Genomic DNA, 15,170 nt, shown 5'->3' on the forward strand with positions numbered 1-15,170 from the left:
TTCTCCCGAAAGATGACATGTGGCATTATTACCAAAAATATAAAATAAATAATAAGTATATGAATTATATATACAATAATAAGTAAATGCACAATTTTTAAAATATGGAAAGAGTACATTAAATATTAAACATCTATCTTAAAAGGTAAAATATAGATATTAAGTAAATAGAAAGTATAAGAAAAAAAATACACAACTTAAAAACAATGGAAAAGTATATTAATATTTAAACATCTATCTTAAAATGTAAAATATAGATCTTACGCAAATAGAAAGTATAAGAAAATGAAATACAAAAATTTTAAAAAATAGAAAAAGTACATTAGTATTTAAACATCTACCTTAAAATGTAAATCTATCTTATCTATACTATATAAAAGTTGAGGCTATAAGCCATCGAGAGCGTCCACGTAGGATTTTAAACGACCAATCATATTATGACAAATGGTTATTTTCATTTATTATTTTCAAAAATGTTAATCTTTCCAAAAATATTTATTTCTGAATAAAATGGAAATCAATATCAAATTAGTTAAGTTAACAAAAGTAGAAAATTAAAAATAAGTTAACTTAATATATAAAATATTTTTCAAATTTTAACATAAAAATATAAATACAAAATAATAATTAATTTAAAAATGCAAGACTTTCGAAATATAAAAGTTGAGGCTATAAGCCATCGAGAGCGTCCACGTAGGATTTTAAACGATCAATCATATTATGACAAATGGTTATTTTCATTTATTATTTTCAAAAATGTTAATCTTTCCAAAAATATTTATTTCTGAATAAAATGGAAATCAATATCAAATTAGTTAAGTTAACAAAAGTAGAAAATTAAAAATAAGTTAACTTAATATATAAAATATTTTTCAAATTTTAACATAAAAATAGAAATACAAAATAATAATTAATTTAAAAATGCAAGACTTTCGAAAAAATATAAGTAAATAAATTTAACTCATGATTTTCAAATTTTAGGCTATATCCTAATGAAAATAATCACAAATAACATATACTATGTACAGGTTGAAGGTATAAATAATTAAAAATGTTCACATAATATTTTTAAAATACCAAAATATGTTAAATCATCATTTTATTTACTATATGAAAACAGAGGCTAAAAACCAATTGAGAATATACACTTAGAATTATAAGCAACCAATCAAAATACAAAAATCATAATTTTAGTTTACTATTGATTATTTGAATACAAAATGGAATTCAATATCAAAAAGAAAACAACTAAATAAATAATTAAAATTGAATTGACTCACATATATACTAAGTATTTGGAAATTTAACATAAATCTATATTAAATACAAGTTTATGTGATGTTATAAAAAAAATTGAGGCTATAAGTACTGAAGGTGTCCACACATGATTTAAAAACAACCAATTTTATAATGACAAATCATTATTTTAATTTTCATTTTCAAAAAGGTCAACATTTTCAAAACAATTTTCATTTAAAGATAAAATAGAAACCAATATAAAAAAAAAGTAAGTTAACAAAAGTAAAACATTATAAATAAATTCACTTAATATATATAATATTTTTCGAAATTTAACATTAAAATAAAATATAAAATAAGAATTAATTTTTAAACAAGGCCTTTAAACAGTTATAAGTAAATAAATGTAACTCATGATTTTCAAAGTTTAAGCTATATGCTATTCAAAATATTCACAAATAACATATACTATATATAAGTTGAGGATATAAATCATTGAGAATATTCACGTATTATTTTAAAACACAAAAATATGTTAAATCATCATTTTATTTGCTATATAAAATTTCGAGGCTATAAGTCATTAAGAGTATACACATAAGATTATAAACAACCAATCAAAAAATGAAAAATAATAATTATAGTTTATTATTTGTAAAATGTTAAATTTTCCAAAATTGATTATTTCAATACAAAATAGAATTTAACATCAAATAATACAAGCTAATAAATAATTCATTAAAATGGAATCGACTCATATATATATACAAAATATTTGGATTTAAAAAAAAAAAAGAAAACGAATACACAATTTTTAAGATGCAAGAACACAAAATAAAATATACTCTTCAAAATAAAATTTCAAAAAAATACTTTCAAAATAAATTAGAAACCAATATCAAATGTATTTTTTTTAATAACATTCCAATCACATAATCACATAATCCTCATGAAAAAGAAATATAGGGTTTGAAGTGAATGAAAAATAACAACGAACAAAAACGAAAAACATCCAAGACAGAAAGTAAATCATACAAGCCGAAGAAAAAGTCCGATAGACAAAAAATGTATCACACCAAAAAATACCGGATATACTAGAGAATAATTCAAATATAAAAAGAAGATTGGAAATTTACACTCGCTCTCTCTGAAATATGTTAAGTAAGAGAACAAATTGAGAGTCCCAAGCCACAATTTATTTATGAGTTTCATTATTTTTAATCAATCAAAAGAAATTAGCAAATTTAATTATCCATTATTTTTTTTAATATTAATCAACACTATTATCTTATGTTTTTTTAGTCAGTTAGAGTTAAAATCTTCATAGAAACTAACCAAATAAGCTATACTGAAATAAATCTAACATGATGTAATTTACAAGATTTTTAAAAATTACTTTTCTTAAAATAAACTACATGATAAATTATTATAATCATTAGTGTGATTCACCTCATATAATATATAAAATTTAAGATGCTCTCTGTTGAGTTATGTCGAAGAAAATATTTAGAGAACAATGTTTATAAGATAGATGAAAAATAAAGAGCCTAAGAAAGCATGTCAAATAAGTTATTTAAGATTTTAAATAAAATTTATAACGAAGACCAACAATAAATTAGCATGAAAGATAACATAAAAAATGATAGAAGGAATAATCGATATGAATTTATCAATATAAATATACTAAGTATTATAATCAACAAACTAAAACATACAAATTTGAACATTTAGAAAAAAATCTCAAGATTCAATAAATACGCTATCTAAGACTTTTGCTATCTTATCGTCAGCATTTGGCAACTAGAAAAACCAATTATCCAAATTATTTAATATTGTTCAAAGGATCTTAAAAATTTTCACCTAAACTCCAAAACAAACAAATATTATCTATTATAGCAAAAAATAAATTATAAATATTTTAATACATTATACGATCATGAAAGCTTAATTACAATACAAATAATTAATTAGATCAAGTAGTAGATAAATCCAATACTTTAGATTCTCAATATTATTAATTCAATAAATAAAATGTTACATAACATCTGCTAAATTCATTATATTTACTTTACTTTTTATATTATCTTACAAAGGCTATTTAATGTTAATTAAATTTTATCAAAATATTTATGTTGATTAAATTTTAAATATAAGTTTTATACCATCACATATGTATAACAATCACACATTAATTGTAAAGTTTTTTCTGAATACAAAAAAAAATTAGATATTATACATATATTTTAATCGTTTATGTTATTCAAATAAAATCTATGTAAAATTTATGATAAATATTATAATGTATTAACAGTTTACATGCATCAAGAAATTTATATAATATTTTAAATACAAATTAATACTTTTCAAAAATTATGAATATGCCTATATACATAATTATTACATTTATAAATACAAATAACTAAATAGTTAATAAGAGGGTATAGTTATAAATAGAAATAAATTATAAAATCAACAAATCATATTTCAGATAAGAAAACTATATAAAATAAATTAAATAATTAGTTTAAAATTTATTATAAAACTAATCTAAATTATTAATACAGACTCGCGCGTAGCGCGAGTATAAAATCTAGTAATACTAATAAAAGGGACATTTTGAGGCTCCATAGAGCGTCCACATCAGCGAAAAAAATTATCCCGAAAGATGATACGTGGCATTATTACCAAAAATATAAAATAAATAATAAGTAAATTTGCAATATAAGGAAAAATATATAATAAGTGAATACACAATATAAGAAATAGAAACATTGCATTAAACAATAATAAGTAAATATACAATATAATGAAAAATAAATAATAAGTAAATATACAATATAATAAATAGAAATATTACATTAAACATCTATCATAATATTGGTATATGATATAAAAGGAAAAAAATTAGAATAAGTAAATATACAAGAAAGAATTGAAAAAACTAAATTAAACATCGATAAAATAATAACTAAATACAAAATATAAGAAATAGAAATCTTATACTAAACATTATCGTATTATTAGAATAAGTATACTAATAAAAGAGACCTTTTGAGGCTCCATAGAACGTCCACATCAGCGAAAAAAATTATCCCGAAAGATGACACGTGGCATTATTACCAAAAATATAAAATAAATAATAAGTAAATTTGCAATATAAGGAAAAATATATAATAAATAAATACACAATATAAGAAATAGAAACATTGCATTAAACAATAATAAGTAAATATACAATATAATGAAAAATAAATAATAAGTAAATATACAATATAATAAATAGAAATATTACATTAAACATCTATCATAATATTGGTATATGATATAAAAGGAAAAAATTAGAATAAGCAAATATACAATAAATAATTGAAAAACTAAATTAAACATCGATAAAATAATAACTAAATACAAAATATAAGAAATAGAAATATTATACTAAACATTATCGTATTATTAGAATAAGTAAATATAAAATATAAGAAAAATAAATAATAAGTAAATATAGTATATAAGAAATAAAAAAATATTACTTTTAATATATATCGTAATATTATCATTGATATAAAATCAAGAAATTTAGAATAAATAAATATAAAAATAAGAAAAGATAAACAGTAATCTATACTAATAAAATGGACCTTTTGAGGCTCCATAGAGCGTCCACATCAGCGAAAAAAATTCTCCCGAAAGATGACATGTGACATTATTACCAAAAATATAAAATAAATAATAAGTATATGAATTATATATACAATAATAAGTAAATGCACAATTTTTAAAATATGGAAAGAGTACATTAAATATTAAAAATCTATCTTAAAATGTAAAATATAAATATTAAGTAAATAGAAAGTATAAGAAAAAGAAATACAAAACTTAAAAACAATGGAAAAGTATATTAATATTTAAACATTTATCTTAAAATGTAAAATATAGATCTTACGCAAATAGAAAGTATAAGAAAAGGAAATACAAAAATTAAAAAAAATAGAAAAAGTACATTAGTATTTAAACATCTACCTTAAAATGTAAATCTATCTTATAATATAAAATTATTAGTAAATAGAAAGTATTAGAAATAGAAATACACAATATAAAGAAAAATAAATAATAAGTAAATATATAATATAAGTAAATATGCAATTTAAAAATGGAAAATTACATTAAGATTTAAAAATATATCTTAAAATTGAAAATATAGATATTACGTAAATAGAAAGTATAACAAATGGAAATATACAATTTAAAGAAAATAGAAAATGTACATTAAGATTTAAACATCTATCTTAAAATGTAAAATAGAGATATTAAGTAAATAAAAAGTACAAGAAATGGAAATACATATACAGAAAAATAAATAATAAGTAAATAATGTAACTATATAATATATGAATTATATATATAATAATAAGTAAATACACAATTTTTTTTAAAAAAATGGAAAAAGTTCATTAAGCATTAAACATCTATCTTAAAATGTAAAATATATAATATAAGTAAATACACAATTTAAAAAATGGAAAAAGTACATTAAGATTTAAATATCTATTTTAAAATAAAAAATATAGATATTACGTAAATAAAAAATATAAGAAATGGAAATAAACATTTTAAAAAATGGAAAAAATACATTAAGATTTAAACATCTATCTTAAAATGTACATTTATCTTAAAATGGTAGTAAATTATATAAAAATAGAAATACCACATTAAACAAAAAAAAATAAAAATGTATTGTTTTACATCAAGAAAGTCCCTATAAAATTCATTATTCCATCAACATCAACCTCACTCTATCAAGGAAAACTTCAAAGCACTCGAGCAAAAAAATGGTTCCACCATCAACACTTGCCGTCCCAAAAACATTTAATGACCATGAAGGAGATTTTTTATAACAACGAACTTTTTGTTATGTGGATTCATTGTTGGGAAACCCGCAACTTCCAAAAGCCAAACTTATTCATGGGAATTGAATTGCTTTTCATAGACTCAAAGATATTCTTACAAATTTAAATTAATCTAATCCATAATTTTATTGTTAATATTCATACTAACTCTTTCATGATCAAACCATTACAGTTAATAACTATTTAAGTGTTTATCGCGAAACACTTCTTTCCTCGCCGAATCAGGTAATGGTTCATGTTGGTTTAGTATTGTTTTTGGTTTATTAACCGGTTTAGGATGGTCCTACTGTAAATATAATTTAAGTTGGTTTAGCATATATTATGCTTAAAATAACTTAAATTAAATAATAGTAATATTATGCTTAAAATATAATTTTAGAGAGTTTTCAAATATAGTTTACAGAACATTGTAGGTGATGAATTTAATTTATTAAATTCGTTTATTACTCAAAACTAAGTTTTTTTTAAAAGCATACTGAATTATAAATATCAATGCTGGATTGGTGAGTATAACATGAAGACAAAAATATAAATATTTCATTTTCAAGATAAGAAATTCAGCTTTTATTCAGTTACTCAATATATAATATCTTAAATTATTTTTTAAAAAATATACCTAATTTATATATTAATCTTCCTAACTTAAAATATTATATTATATATGAATAATGTTTTTAAATAAAAATAATTTCTGATTTAAAAAAAAATAAAAACAACAAATGGTTATTTTCAAATAATGGATGTAATTTACATTATACTATCATTTTACAAGTATTAGATATGTTTTGATATATCATTATTTTCTATTTCAAGAAAAAAATAAATTGTTAAACATCAATATCATCTAGGTTAAGTATACTAACAGCACAAATTCAAACATCACAAAAATATTTACATAAACATTATAATACAATAATTTAATCAAAAAATACAATTCAAAAAACAATATTCAAAAGAATAGTTATATACTTAATATTTGAAAATCAAAGATATTTTTGCTAAAATTGTACTTACCTGGCCAAGGAGATCGACCATCTTTTTACGGATCGATCGATTGTTGAGCATGTGGTCGATCCGAAAATACTCTGCAGTTTAATTAAATATCTAAAACATTTATTCCAACACTCAACAGATAGTTTTGCTAAATATGATAACTAGATAGCCAACAAAATTACAAAAAAATATTTAAATAGTAAAAAATTTGTTAATTTAACGTTTTAAAATTTATAAATAAATTTTAATTATGACATGCATTTTAACATTTATATAAATATATATCATAACCTAAATATAAATAATTTAACAACTTAAATTAGAAAAAAATAAAAATCCCGGGCTACGCCCGGGTTAATCCTTAGTTAGATAGAAAAGCGAAGAAGAATAGAAAAAATCGGACAGCTGTGAATTTGCTTTGTTATACTTTAGACAACCGACAAAAAAATATCTTAACTGGTCCGAACTAAAGGAACTCTAACTCCTCTCTCAGATTTCGGGCAGAGTTTGAGAATTTCACGGGCAGCGGTCACATAAGGTCTTTGCGATAAAAGTCTTTAGACAGCTCATGGCCAATTTTTAAATCTGCGAGTATAGTTCTCGAGTCATAGTCGCCAACCTACTGAATCCGTAAGCGTACGTCGCCTGATCAGATTCGAACCAACTCTTTTCTTTCTTTTTGACTTCCGACACAACCAAAGAATACTAATATGATTGTGTTCGGCCTTTCGGGTGATAAAATTTGACTTATTTTCTACTTTAAAGGTAAAAACCGACAAATGACTGCAATTACGTTAGAAAACAAATTAAGAGTAGAACAACTTATTATAACGTTTTAAAAATATTATAATGCTGGTAGTTCAAGGAAAGTATTATATATGTTAATTTAGCTATGAAGTTGAAACTGTCTCTTTGAATTATAAAATAAATTTACGGGGCGGCGATAAGAGATGAAATAAATAAATAATGTGAAAATAACACATGCGAGTGATTGGACTTAGTATGTCATTGCCATGTTCTTCTTCACTAATACCCCATATTTTCCAGCTATGTGATTCTCTGTAGGATAAATTTTTAAAGCAAAAACCAGTACTTCAAGTTTCGTTTGTCTTTTCAACGTGAGAATAACTGGAAGAAGAATAGAATCATGATTTTTTAATTTGGGAGATTAAAACAAAAGTAGGCCTAGGGTAAGATTGCCTTTTAGCAGTAGGCCATTTTACTTGATTCCAAGTTCAACCTAATGGGCAATCAAAATACTTAAACAAGTTATTTCTATGAAGTTATAATTTTGTACTTACGAGAGTTACCAACACAGTGGCTGTAGTTTAGTAGTGAGAATTCCACGTTGTGGCCGTGGAGACCTGGGCTCGAATCCCAGCAGCCACACATTTTTTAAATCCTAGTTTTTTCCGCTCCATTTTTTTCAATGGGCTTTCATTAGTTTATCCACCCTTCTCTTAAGGGCCTTTCCTTTTAAGTTTTAAACTTTCGGAATCATTAAAGCCGAAAAGACTTTTTTTTTATCGCAAACAACTAAAATCAGCAAATATTTCACTTCACGAACCGGCTATTGCAATCCGATAAAAAGATAAAAGGAAATTAAAAAAATAAAAAATAAAACAGAGAAACAACATGAAACAAACAGAATCCGCTTAGCATCGTTCTTTCTTCATTTTTTCCAGACACGAACTGTACCATCGACCGAGGAAGTCAACATACAATCTTCCTTGGGGTGGTAACTCACGCTTGTCACCTGAATAACAATCGAAATCACTATCATCACTATACTCAGAAAGTTAAAAACAAAGGAAAAAAAAAGAGTGTGATAGTTTACCACTAAATCATGAGCTCGAAATTTGGATACAACTTTTGCATCTACCAAATCCCAAAAGTAAACCATTCCATCCTCCGATCCTCCGATCACATGTGCGTCCGAGTTAGTGAGACAACAATCGGTTTTAAATGACTGTTACAACGAAAAAACCCAGTCATCATTAGTCATGATACTCTTAATGTTGTAACTAAGATACACACAATCAAGCAGCCATGGATAATATACGGTTACTGTTTCAGACTAACCTTAGATATATGACCTTTATAGACTTGGAGTAGCTCTCCTGTGGTTCTGTATTTTCAAAGATATTCATAAGACAAACTGCATTTAAACCTACAAATTTACAAAGGAGAATGTTACCTGTCAAGTAGACGCAGAGTAGAGTCCAAGCAACCAGCTAAAACGCAGTTTCCATCGTTTGATATCGATATACAATTAACCGGTTGTCCTAAGTTATCCGACATCTCCCTGATTCCAAATTAAAACCGAAACTCAGAGTCAATTACTTGATTCCTGGCCAAAACGAAAAAAAAAAAACAATACCAGATTCTTTTTTCTTGTTGTGGAGTTTTGTACATACCTACCCATACGTATGTCAAAGGTTCGAACAGTTCCATCGACACTACCACCAATAATCTCAGTCTTTGTTAAAACAACTGACATGACTGTATCCAAAAACGTATCAATGATCTGGAAGTTAACAAAACATACATCAATAAAACAAAAGCTGGCTAAGTTTTAGTTTTAGAGTAGTGCAAGATTTGGAACCGTGAAACGAAGGAAAGGAGCAAAAACCTGAACCGGCTCAACACTGTGAGATCTGCAGTCCCAAACACGTAAGGAACGATCGAAACCAGCTGATACAACTACAGCTGATGAGTCATTGAACTTCACCGCATTGACCTGATAAGACCATTGTCCACAAAAACATATAAAATTTTGCACAAGCTGAATCCTAGATTCTGAAATGTACCTCGCCGTCGTGACCACGGAACTTACGGATGACGCGTCCCGTTGAAACATCCCAGTAATACACTTGTCTATCACCACCACATGAGCAAAACTTTGCATTGTCTCTGTCATCAAAAAGAGAAAATCATCAAATCAATGAACAAACAAACACACTCATCATATCAGCTTCTCCACCATATAATCAAAAATCCTGCTTGACATTAACGAAATATAAGCTCCTAAATTCGAATTTTCTCATCATCTCAACTATTATAGCTTTGAATTGAATCAATACATTGAAATCAAACTAATTCACGATAACCTAAAATCAAAAAGAGAACGATAAGTTGTATGAACTCAATCTTAGCTGCAAGCAAGCAACAACAAAACACACACACACAACCAGAATCCAATATACACTTAGAGTAAAAGTTCATACGAAGTAACATGAACGTCGCGGACTTCGCGGCCATGGGATTTGTAGGTCTTGATTAGGATTCCACGGTGCGGGTTCCAGAGGCGGATGGTTCGATCTTTACCACATGTGAGAGCGTAGTTTCCGTCGCCGTTAAACCTCGCCGCTAAAACCGCCCCTTCGTGGCCTTTGAGCAAGTTCGCCTCTTTAGTCGGCAGCTCCGTCGTCGCGCTCATCTCTCTTTTCTCGCCTGAAAGTTACAAGTGACGTTTCCACGTAATGGGCTTATACTAAAAATAGACTTAATAGTTTAGTTTCCAATTAATGGGTTTAATAAAGCCCATTATAATTGGGCTCATCAACATGGCAATCGATTCGAGTATTTGGATTTTGATTCCAAATTGCATAATGAATACATAAACCCTTTTTGCTAAATGTTACACAAACTAGTAAAGATTAACGACAAATTACAAAGCATTATTGTATTTTATAAGTTCTTATAGCTTTTATGTTGTGAATTTGAAAAATGTGTAGTTCAAGCAAGTTATCCATTCTGATGACTTACAAATAATTTCCATCTATCTCCATTTGCAGAGGAAATGACTTCAAACAAGTCTCCAACCATGTTCTTTACCATTGTCTCAACAATAATACCAAGAGAAAATACAAATCGTTAGAAGTTATGACTTCATTTTACTTGTGTACTACTATCTTATCACAATTTATCATTATATATGTTTCTTTCTACTTAAATACATTTTTACCATTTTGAAAAAATTGCTCAAAGTTTGCTCAAATTTTGCAAATCAAACATATTACCCAAGTATATTGGAAAATCAAATCAAATATGAATCATTCACACCACATATGTGTTTCATTTTTATCTAAACAAATTGATCAAAATTAATAATGTTATAGATTTACATTAACAATTATATACAAATCAAGTTATACATAAATCAATAATAGAAGAGAAAAAAAAATAAAAAAATAGACCCTCACCATGCATGAGGAATCTGCTCGTGATAGCACAACCATGAGCCTCCGTCCGAGATTCAAGCAGTTTCTGCTTCGGCAGAGCTAACCAGCGACCCAAAGTTAATTAAATATGAATCATTCACACCACATATGTGTTTCATTTTTATCTAAAAAGATTGATCAAAATTAATAATATTATAGATATACATTAACAATTCTGTTTAAATAATAAAAACATGCTTTTTGGCGAGAAATACTATCTCACCTTCGTTAATTTAGTAACATGTGCTCAAGATATTCCTCAATCATAGCACTTTTTGCTTATCCATTCCGCTCGCCCATACAAACGCATCAAAATTATATATTTTTCTTATGCATCACATTTTCATAGTCATAATTGTTAAATCATGAGTGTACACACTTGTAGACATGAATATTAGACTTCATATCCCAATAATAATACATGAAAAACATAACACACACTAAATATCAAACTCATAACTGAAATTGATTAAAAGAATGCTTAATTTTTCTTTTTGGAACCACTACTTGGTCTGTACGTAATATAATTCTAGCTACTCCTAGTTGATAATTTTTTGTAACTGACTTATTCTGTAGATCCGATTACGCATCTTTTTCTCATTCCTTTGTTTAATATTTTTTATTATCTTCTTTCACTTTAATGTCCTTAATATATTACAGTCCATATTGTATTTTATACGTTCTTATAACTTTGTGTTGTGAATTTGATTTTTTATAGTTCTATTTAAACATTATACATTATTTTTAGTTGTTAGCCAAAAACAAGATTTGAGGTCTATTGGATCATGAACTTGAAAAGATTTTTTTCCTTTCAAATCTTCTCTTATTAAATTTTGTATTTGAACAAATTCATTAAAATCCAGCGTATTGATTTAATTATTTGTACATATTCTATAAAATTCAAGCTTATTAAAAATTGGAGATTTCATCAGTAAGATCTGTCAAATGGAATTTGGGAGATTTAGGTTGAAAGTTTATGAATAGAAATACCACATATTTGAAGTGTTTTCAACTTTTTAAGTTTCAATCTTAAAAATAAACAAAAAAAATTAGATGACAACATGTTGGAAATCAAAAATATTAGTATGACAATAAAGCTAATTAATTAACCATGATCGCTTGTGATAGTTAATGACAAAAGTTAAATTTAACGAAAACCTCTCATCTCCCTCATTACATCTAATCTATCTATCTATTATTTTGTCTCTCTATAGGGCAAATTGTGCCACATGAAAATCTTAATAATTTTAAGTTTTCGAATGATTTTGGTACTTTTGGTGGGCTAAGTTTGTTCTTTAGTTGGACTTCTAAATTATCAATTTTAGCATGATTCTATTAAAATTCAATGTCTTCATTTTTTACCTTAAACAAAAATTCACCGTATTTTTGCCATCAACTTCTAGGGTTCATCATGTTGTTGAAGCTTCGATTTGTTCACCCGAGAATGGAGTTTCAGGAGGGTTTGAGACGATCTTTGTGACGAATCGATGGATCGAGATGTTTTTGTGTCGATTCATCTTAGTTTCATATCCTCTGAACCGTTACGGGATGCATTGATTCTTAGCCATTAACGACCTTCTCAACTACTTCGACCCACTCCGAGCCCGATTTCCTCAATCTATGCATCTTTCCTCTCTTCAGGCGGTGTATCTCTAGCTATTAAAAGGTGAGCAAAAGAAGACTCAAAGCTTACTGCCGCTTCAGGCTTTGACTTGGGGACTTTTCTCTATCCACAGATTACTGTGGCTTCAGAGAAGAAGGAGATGAAGCAGCCTCTATTGTTGCTGGATCACCTGTTGAGTCTGTGCCGGGTTGGGTCTCCAGTCTCCACCAAAAGTTCGTCAAATTTTGCTCGGTTTCTGGATTGCACCATTTCCGTTGTTCATACCCAAAACTTCCCTATGGTATTACTCCCATCTTTGAATTGGATTTTATCCAGATATTTATATTCAATTAGGGAAGGTTAAAGAAGAACACTTCACAAATACTAATCAGTACTGAAGCGTTGCAATTTCAAATTTCTCTGCATTGGCCAATTTGTGTTGACTGGAGATATTTGGAATGATGAAAACATTGTGATCCTCACCACTGAAGTTAAGACTCTCACAAAGTACCATTATTTGTAAGTTATTGTTTCAGACAAGCATCAAGGGTTGGAGAGAAGACGAGGACCAGAGTACCATTTTCTGTACGTTACTTCCTGGTGAATGATTTGTGAGATTCTTTGATTACTTTTATCAATTTGACAAATTTAAGAGCCATGATGAGATTCAAGATGTATAATGAAAAGCAATGGAGAATTATTATGGGTTTATTTGCCAAATAACCAAAACAAAAATTGAAATTAGATTTGTAGAGAGATAGTAGAGAGAGGCAGGAAGAGAAATGAGGAGAGTGTAAAATTTTGGTTATTTAGTGAATTATAGTTTTTTTGAAGGTTATATGGCCTAATTTCCCAATTATATATGTCCTTCGTTTGTCAAAAGAGAAAAAAAATTACGTTTATATTTGCAAATGCATGAGAAAACAAACCACAACTTGAAAAAATTATAGTTTTCATGAAATATATATATAGGACAACGAACGTAGGACTGAAAACGTATACAAACTCTTGACCATGTACTGTTCTCAGTTTATGAGTGTAGAGAACATGCGAGAGGTTTGAGGAAAATAGGTTGCATTGTTGACCAAATGATGATAAGCCAAGTTTGGTTATTCTCTGACAAAATAAACACAAAATAAGTTACCATTTTACATTGATTTTAGGAAGGTTGGGTGTTAAACGGATCTTCTCATTAAGCATTATTCCTATAAATATTCAGAGGTCGATTTTTGAAATGCAATGTAAGTATGATTTATTACTCAGTTTTGTATCAGACTCATCTCAGTTCAACTGATTTATCACACTCAGACCTAATTGATACTTTTAGAAGTAAAAAAAAAACATAAACCCAATTGTTTTTAGCCAATGCACATATAAGTTGAGAGAAACCGAGTCTGGATTAAGGAAAAACCTATACGAAGTATGATAAAATTTTACATTTGAAAGTCTAAAACATCCATCACAAACATAAGCCTTCGCTCTTCCTTCTCTCCCTTTCTCTCATGATAAGTTTCTTGGGCTTCCAACTTAAAACTAATTGGCAATTAGTGGATTGGCCCAAGTCTCTTATATATTACTCAAGTACCTTTCGTATTTCCGATGTGGGATCTTCTCTCCAATACCTCTCTCGAGATAATGGTGCGTATAACTATTAATCTCACAGAATCCATCATACCCCCTCCGAAATCATGTTTTATTTTCTAGCGATCTCGGCGGAACTGAGCCTTTTATGGGCCATCAGCTAATGAGATGATCAGATCACTGTCCGGGCCGGATTAATGGGTCAGGGTATTGAGCCCACTCTGATACCATGATAAGTTTTTTGGGCTTCCAACTTAAAACCAGTTGGCAATTAGTGGATTGACCCAAGTCTCTTATATATTACTCAAGTACAAAGAAATATCTGTTTATGGCTTTGGTTTTTATGGTTTAGTTATCACTTTTTCAGTCGTAAAACAAGTAACGAGTAATAGCAAAACGAGTTGTAACTTTTTATGTGATACTTGTTACTTGACTTGTACTTGCAAGTAGCAAGACTTGATACTTGACTTGGCAACGACGAGTACTTGAAAAAATGAGTACTTAAAAAAACGAGGCGAGTACATGTCAAATAACGGATATAAGGCAAGTAACGAGTATTGGTGCCCAGCCCTAGTACTAATGGCCAATTGGGGAGCTTTTTCATGGCTCTATTGGCAAGAATAA

The 15,170-nt window shown here is 27.3% G+C and overlaps 1 protein-coding gene and 1 non-coding gene across 2 annotated transcripts; one reads left to right on the plus strand and one right to left on the minus strand.

Moving 5' to 3' along the window:
- Positions 1-8,456: 8,456 nt before the first annotated feature.
- On the plus strand, positions 8,457-8,528 carry TRNAH-GUG. Its single transcript has one exon. It is a non-coding gene; the product is annotated as a tRNA-His (tRNA).
- Positions 8,529-8,639: 111 nt separating this feature from the next.
- LOC106416743 (WD repeat domain-containing protein 83) lies at positions 8,640-10,629 on the minus strand. The gene is made up of 8 exons (XM_013857656.3): positions 10,367-10,629; positions 9,950-10,052; positions 9,772-9,879; positions 9,557-9,666; positions 9,337-9,444; positions 9,222-9,267; positions 8,977-9,108; positions 8,640-8,895 (listed from the first exon to the last, which is right to left on the minus strand). The coding sequence occupies exons 1-8, from the start codon at positions 10,576-10,578 to the stop codon at positions 8,812-8,814; spliced, it is 903 nt and encodes a 300-aa protein (XP_013713110.1). The 5' UTR covers positions 10,579-10,629; the 3' UTR covers positions 8,640-8,811.
- Between the last annotated feature and the right edge of the window lie 4,541 nt (positions 10,630-15,170).

Source organism: Brassica napus, chromosome C3, assembly GCF_020379485.1.
Source record: "Brassica napus cultivar Da-Ae chromosome C3, Da-Ae, whole genome shotgun sequence".
Lineage (NCBI taxonomy): Eukaryota > Viridiplantae > Streptophyta > Magnoliopsida > Brassicales > Brassicaceae > Brassica > Brassica napus.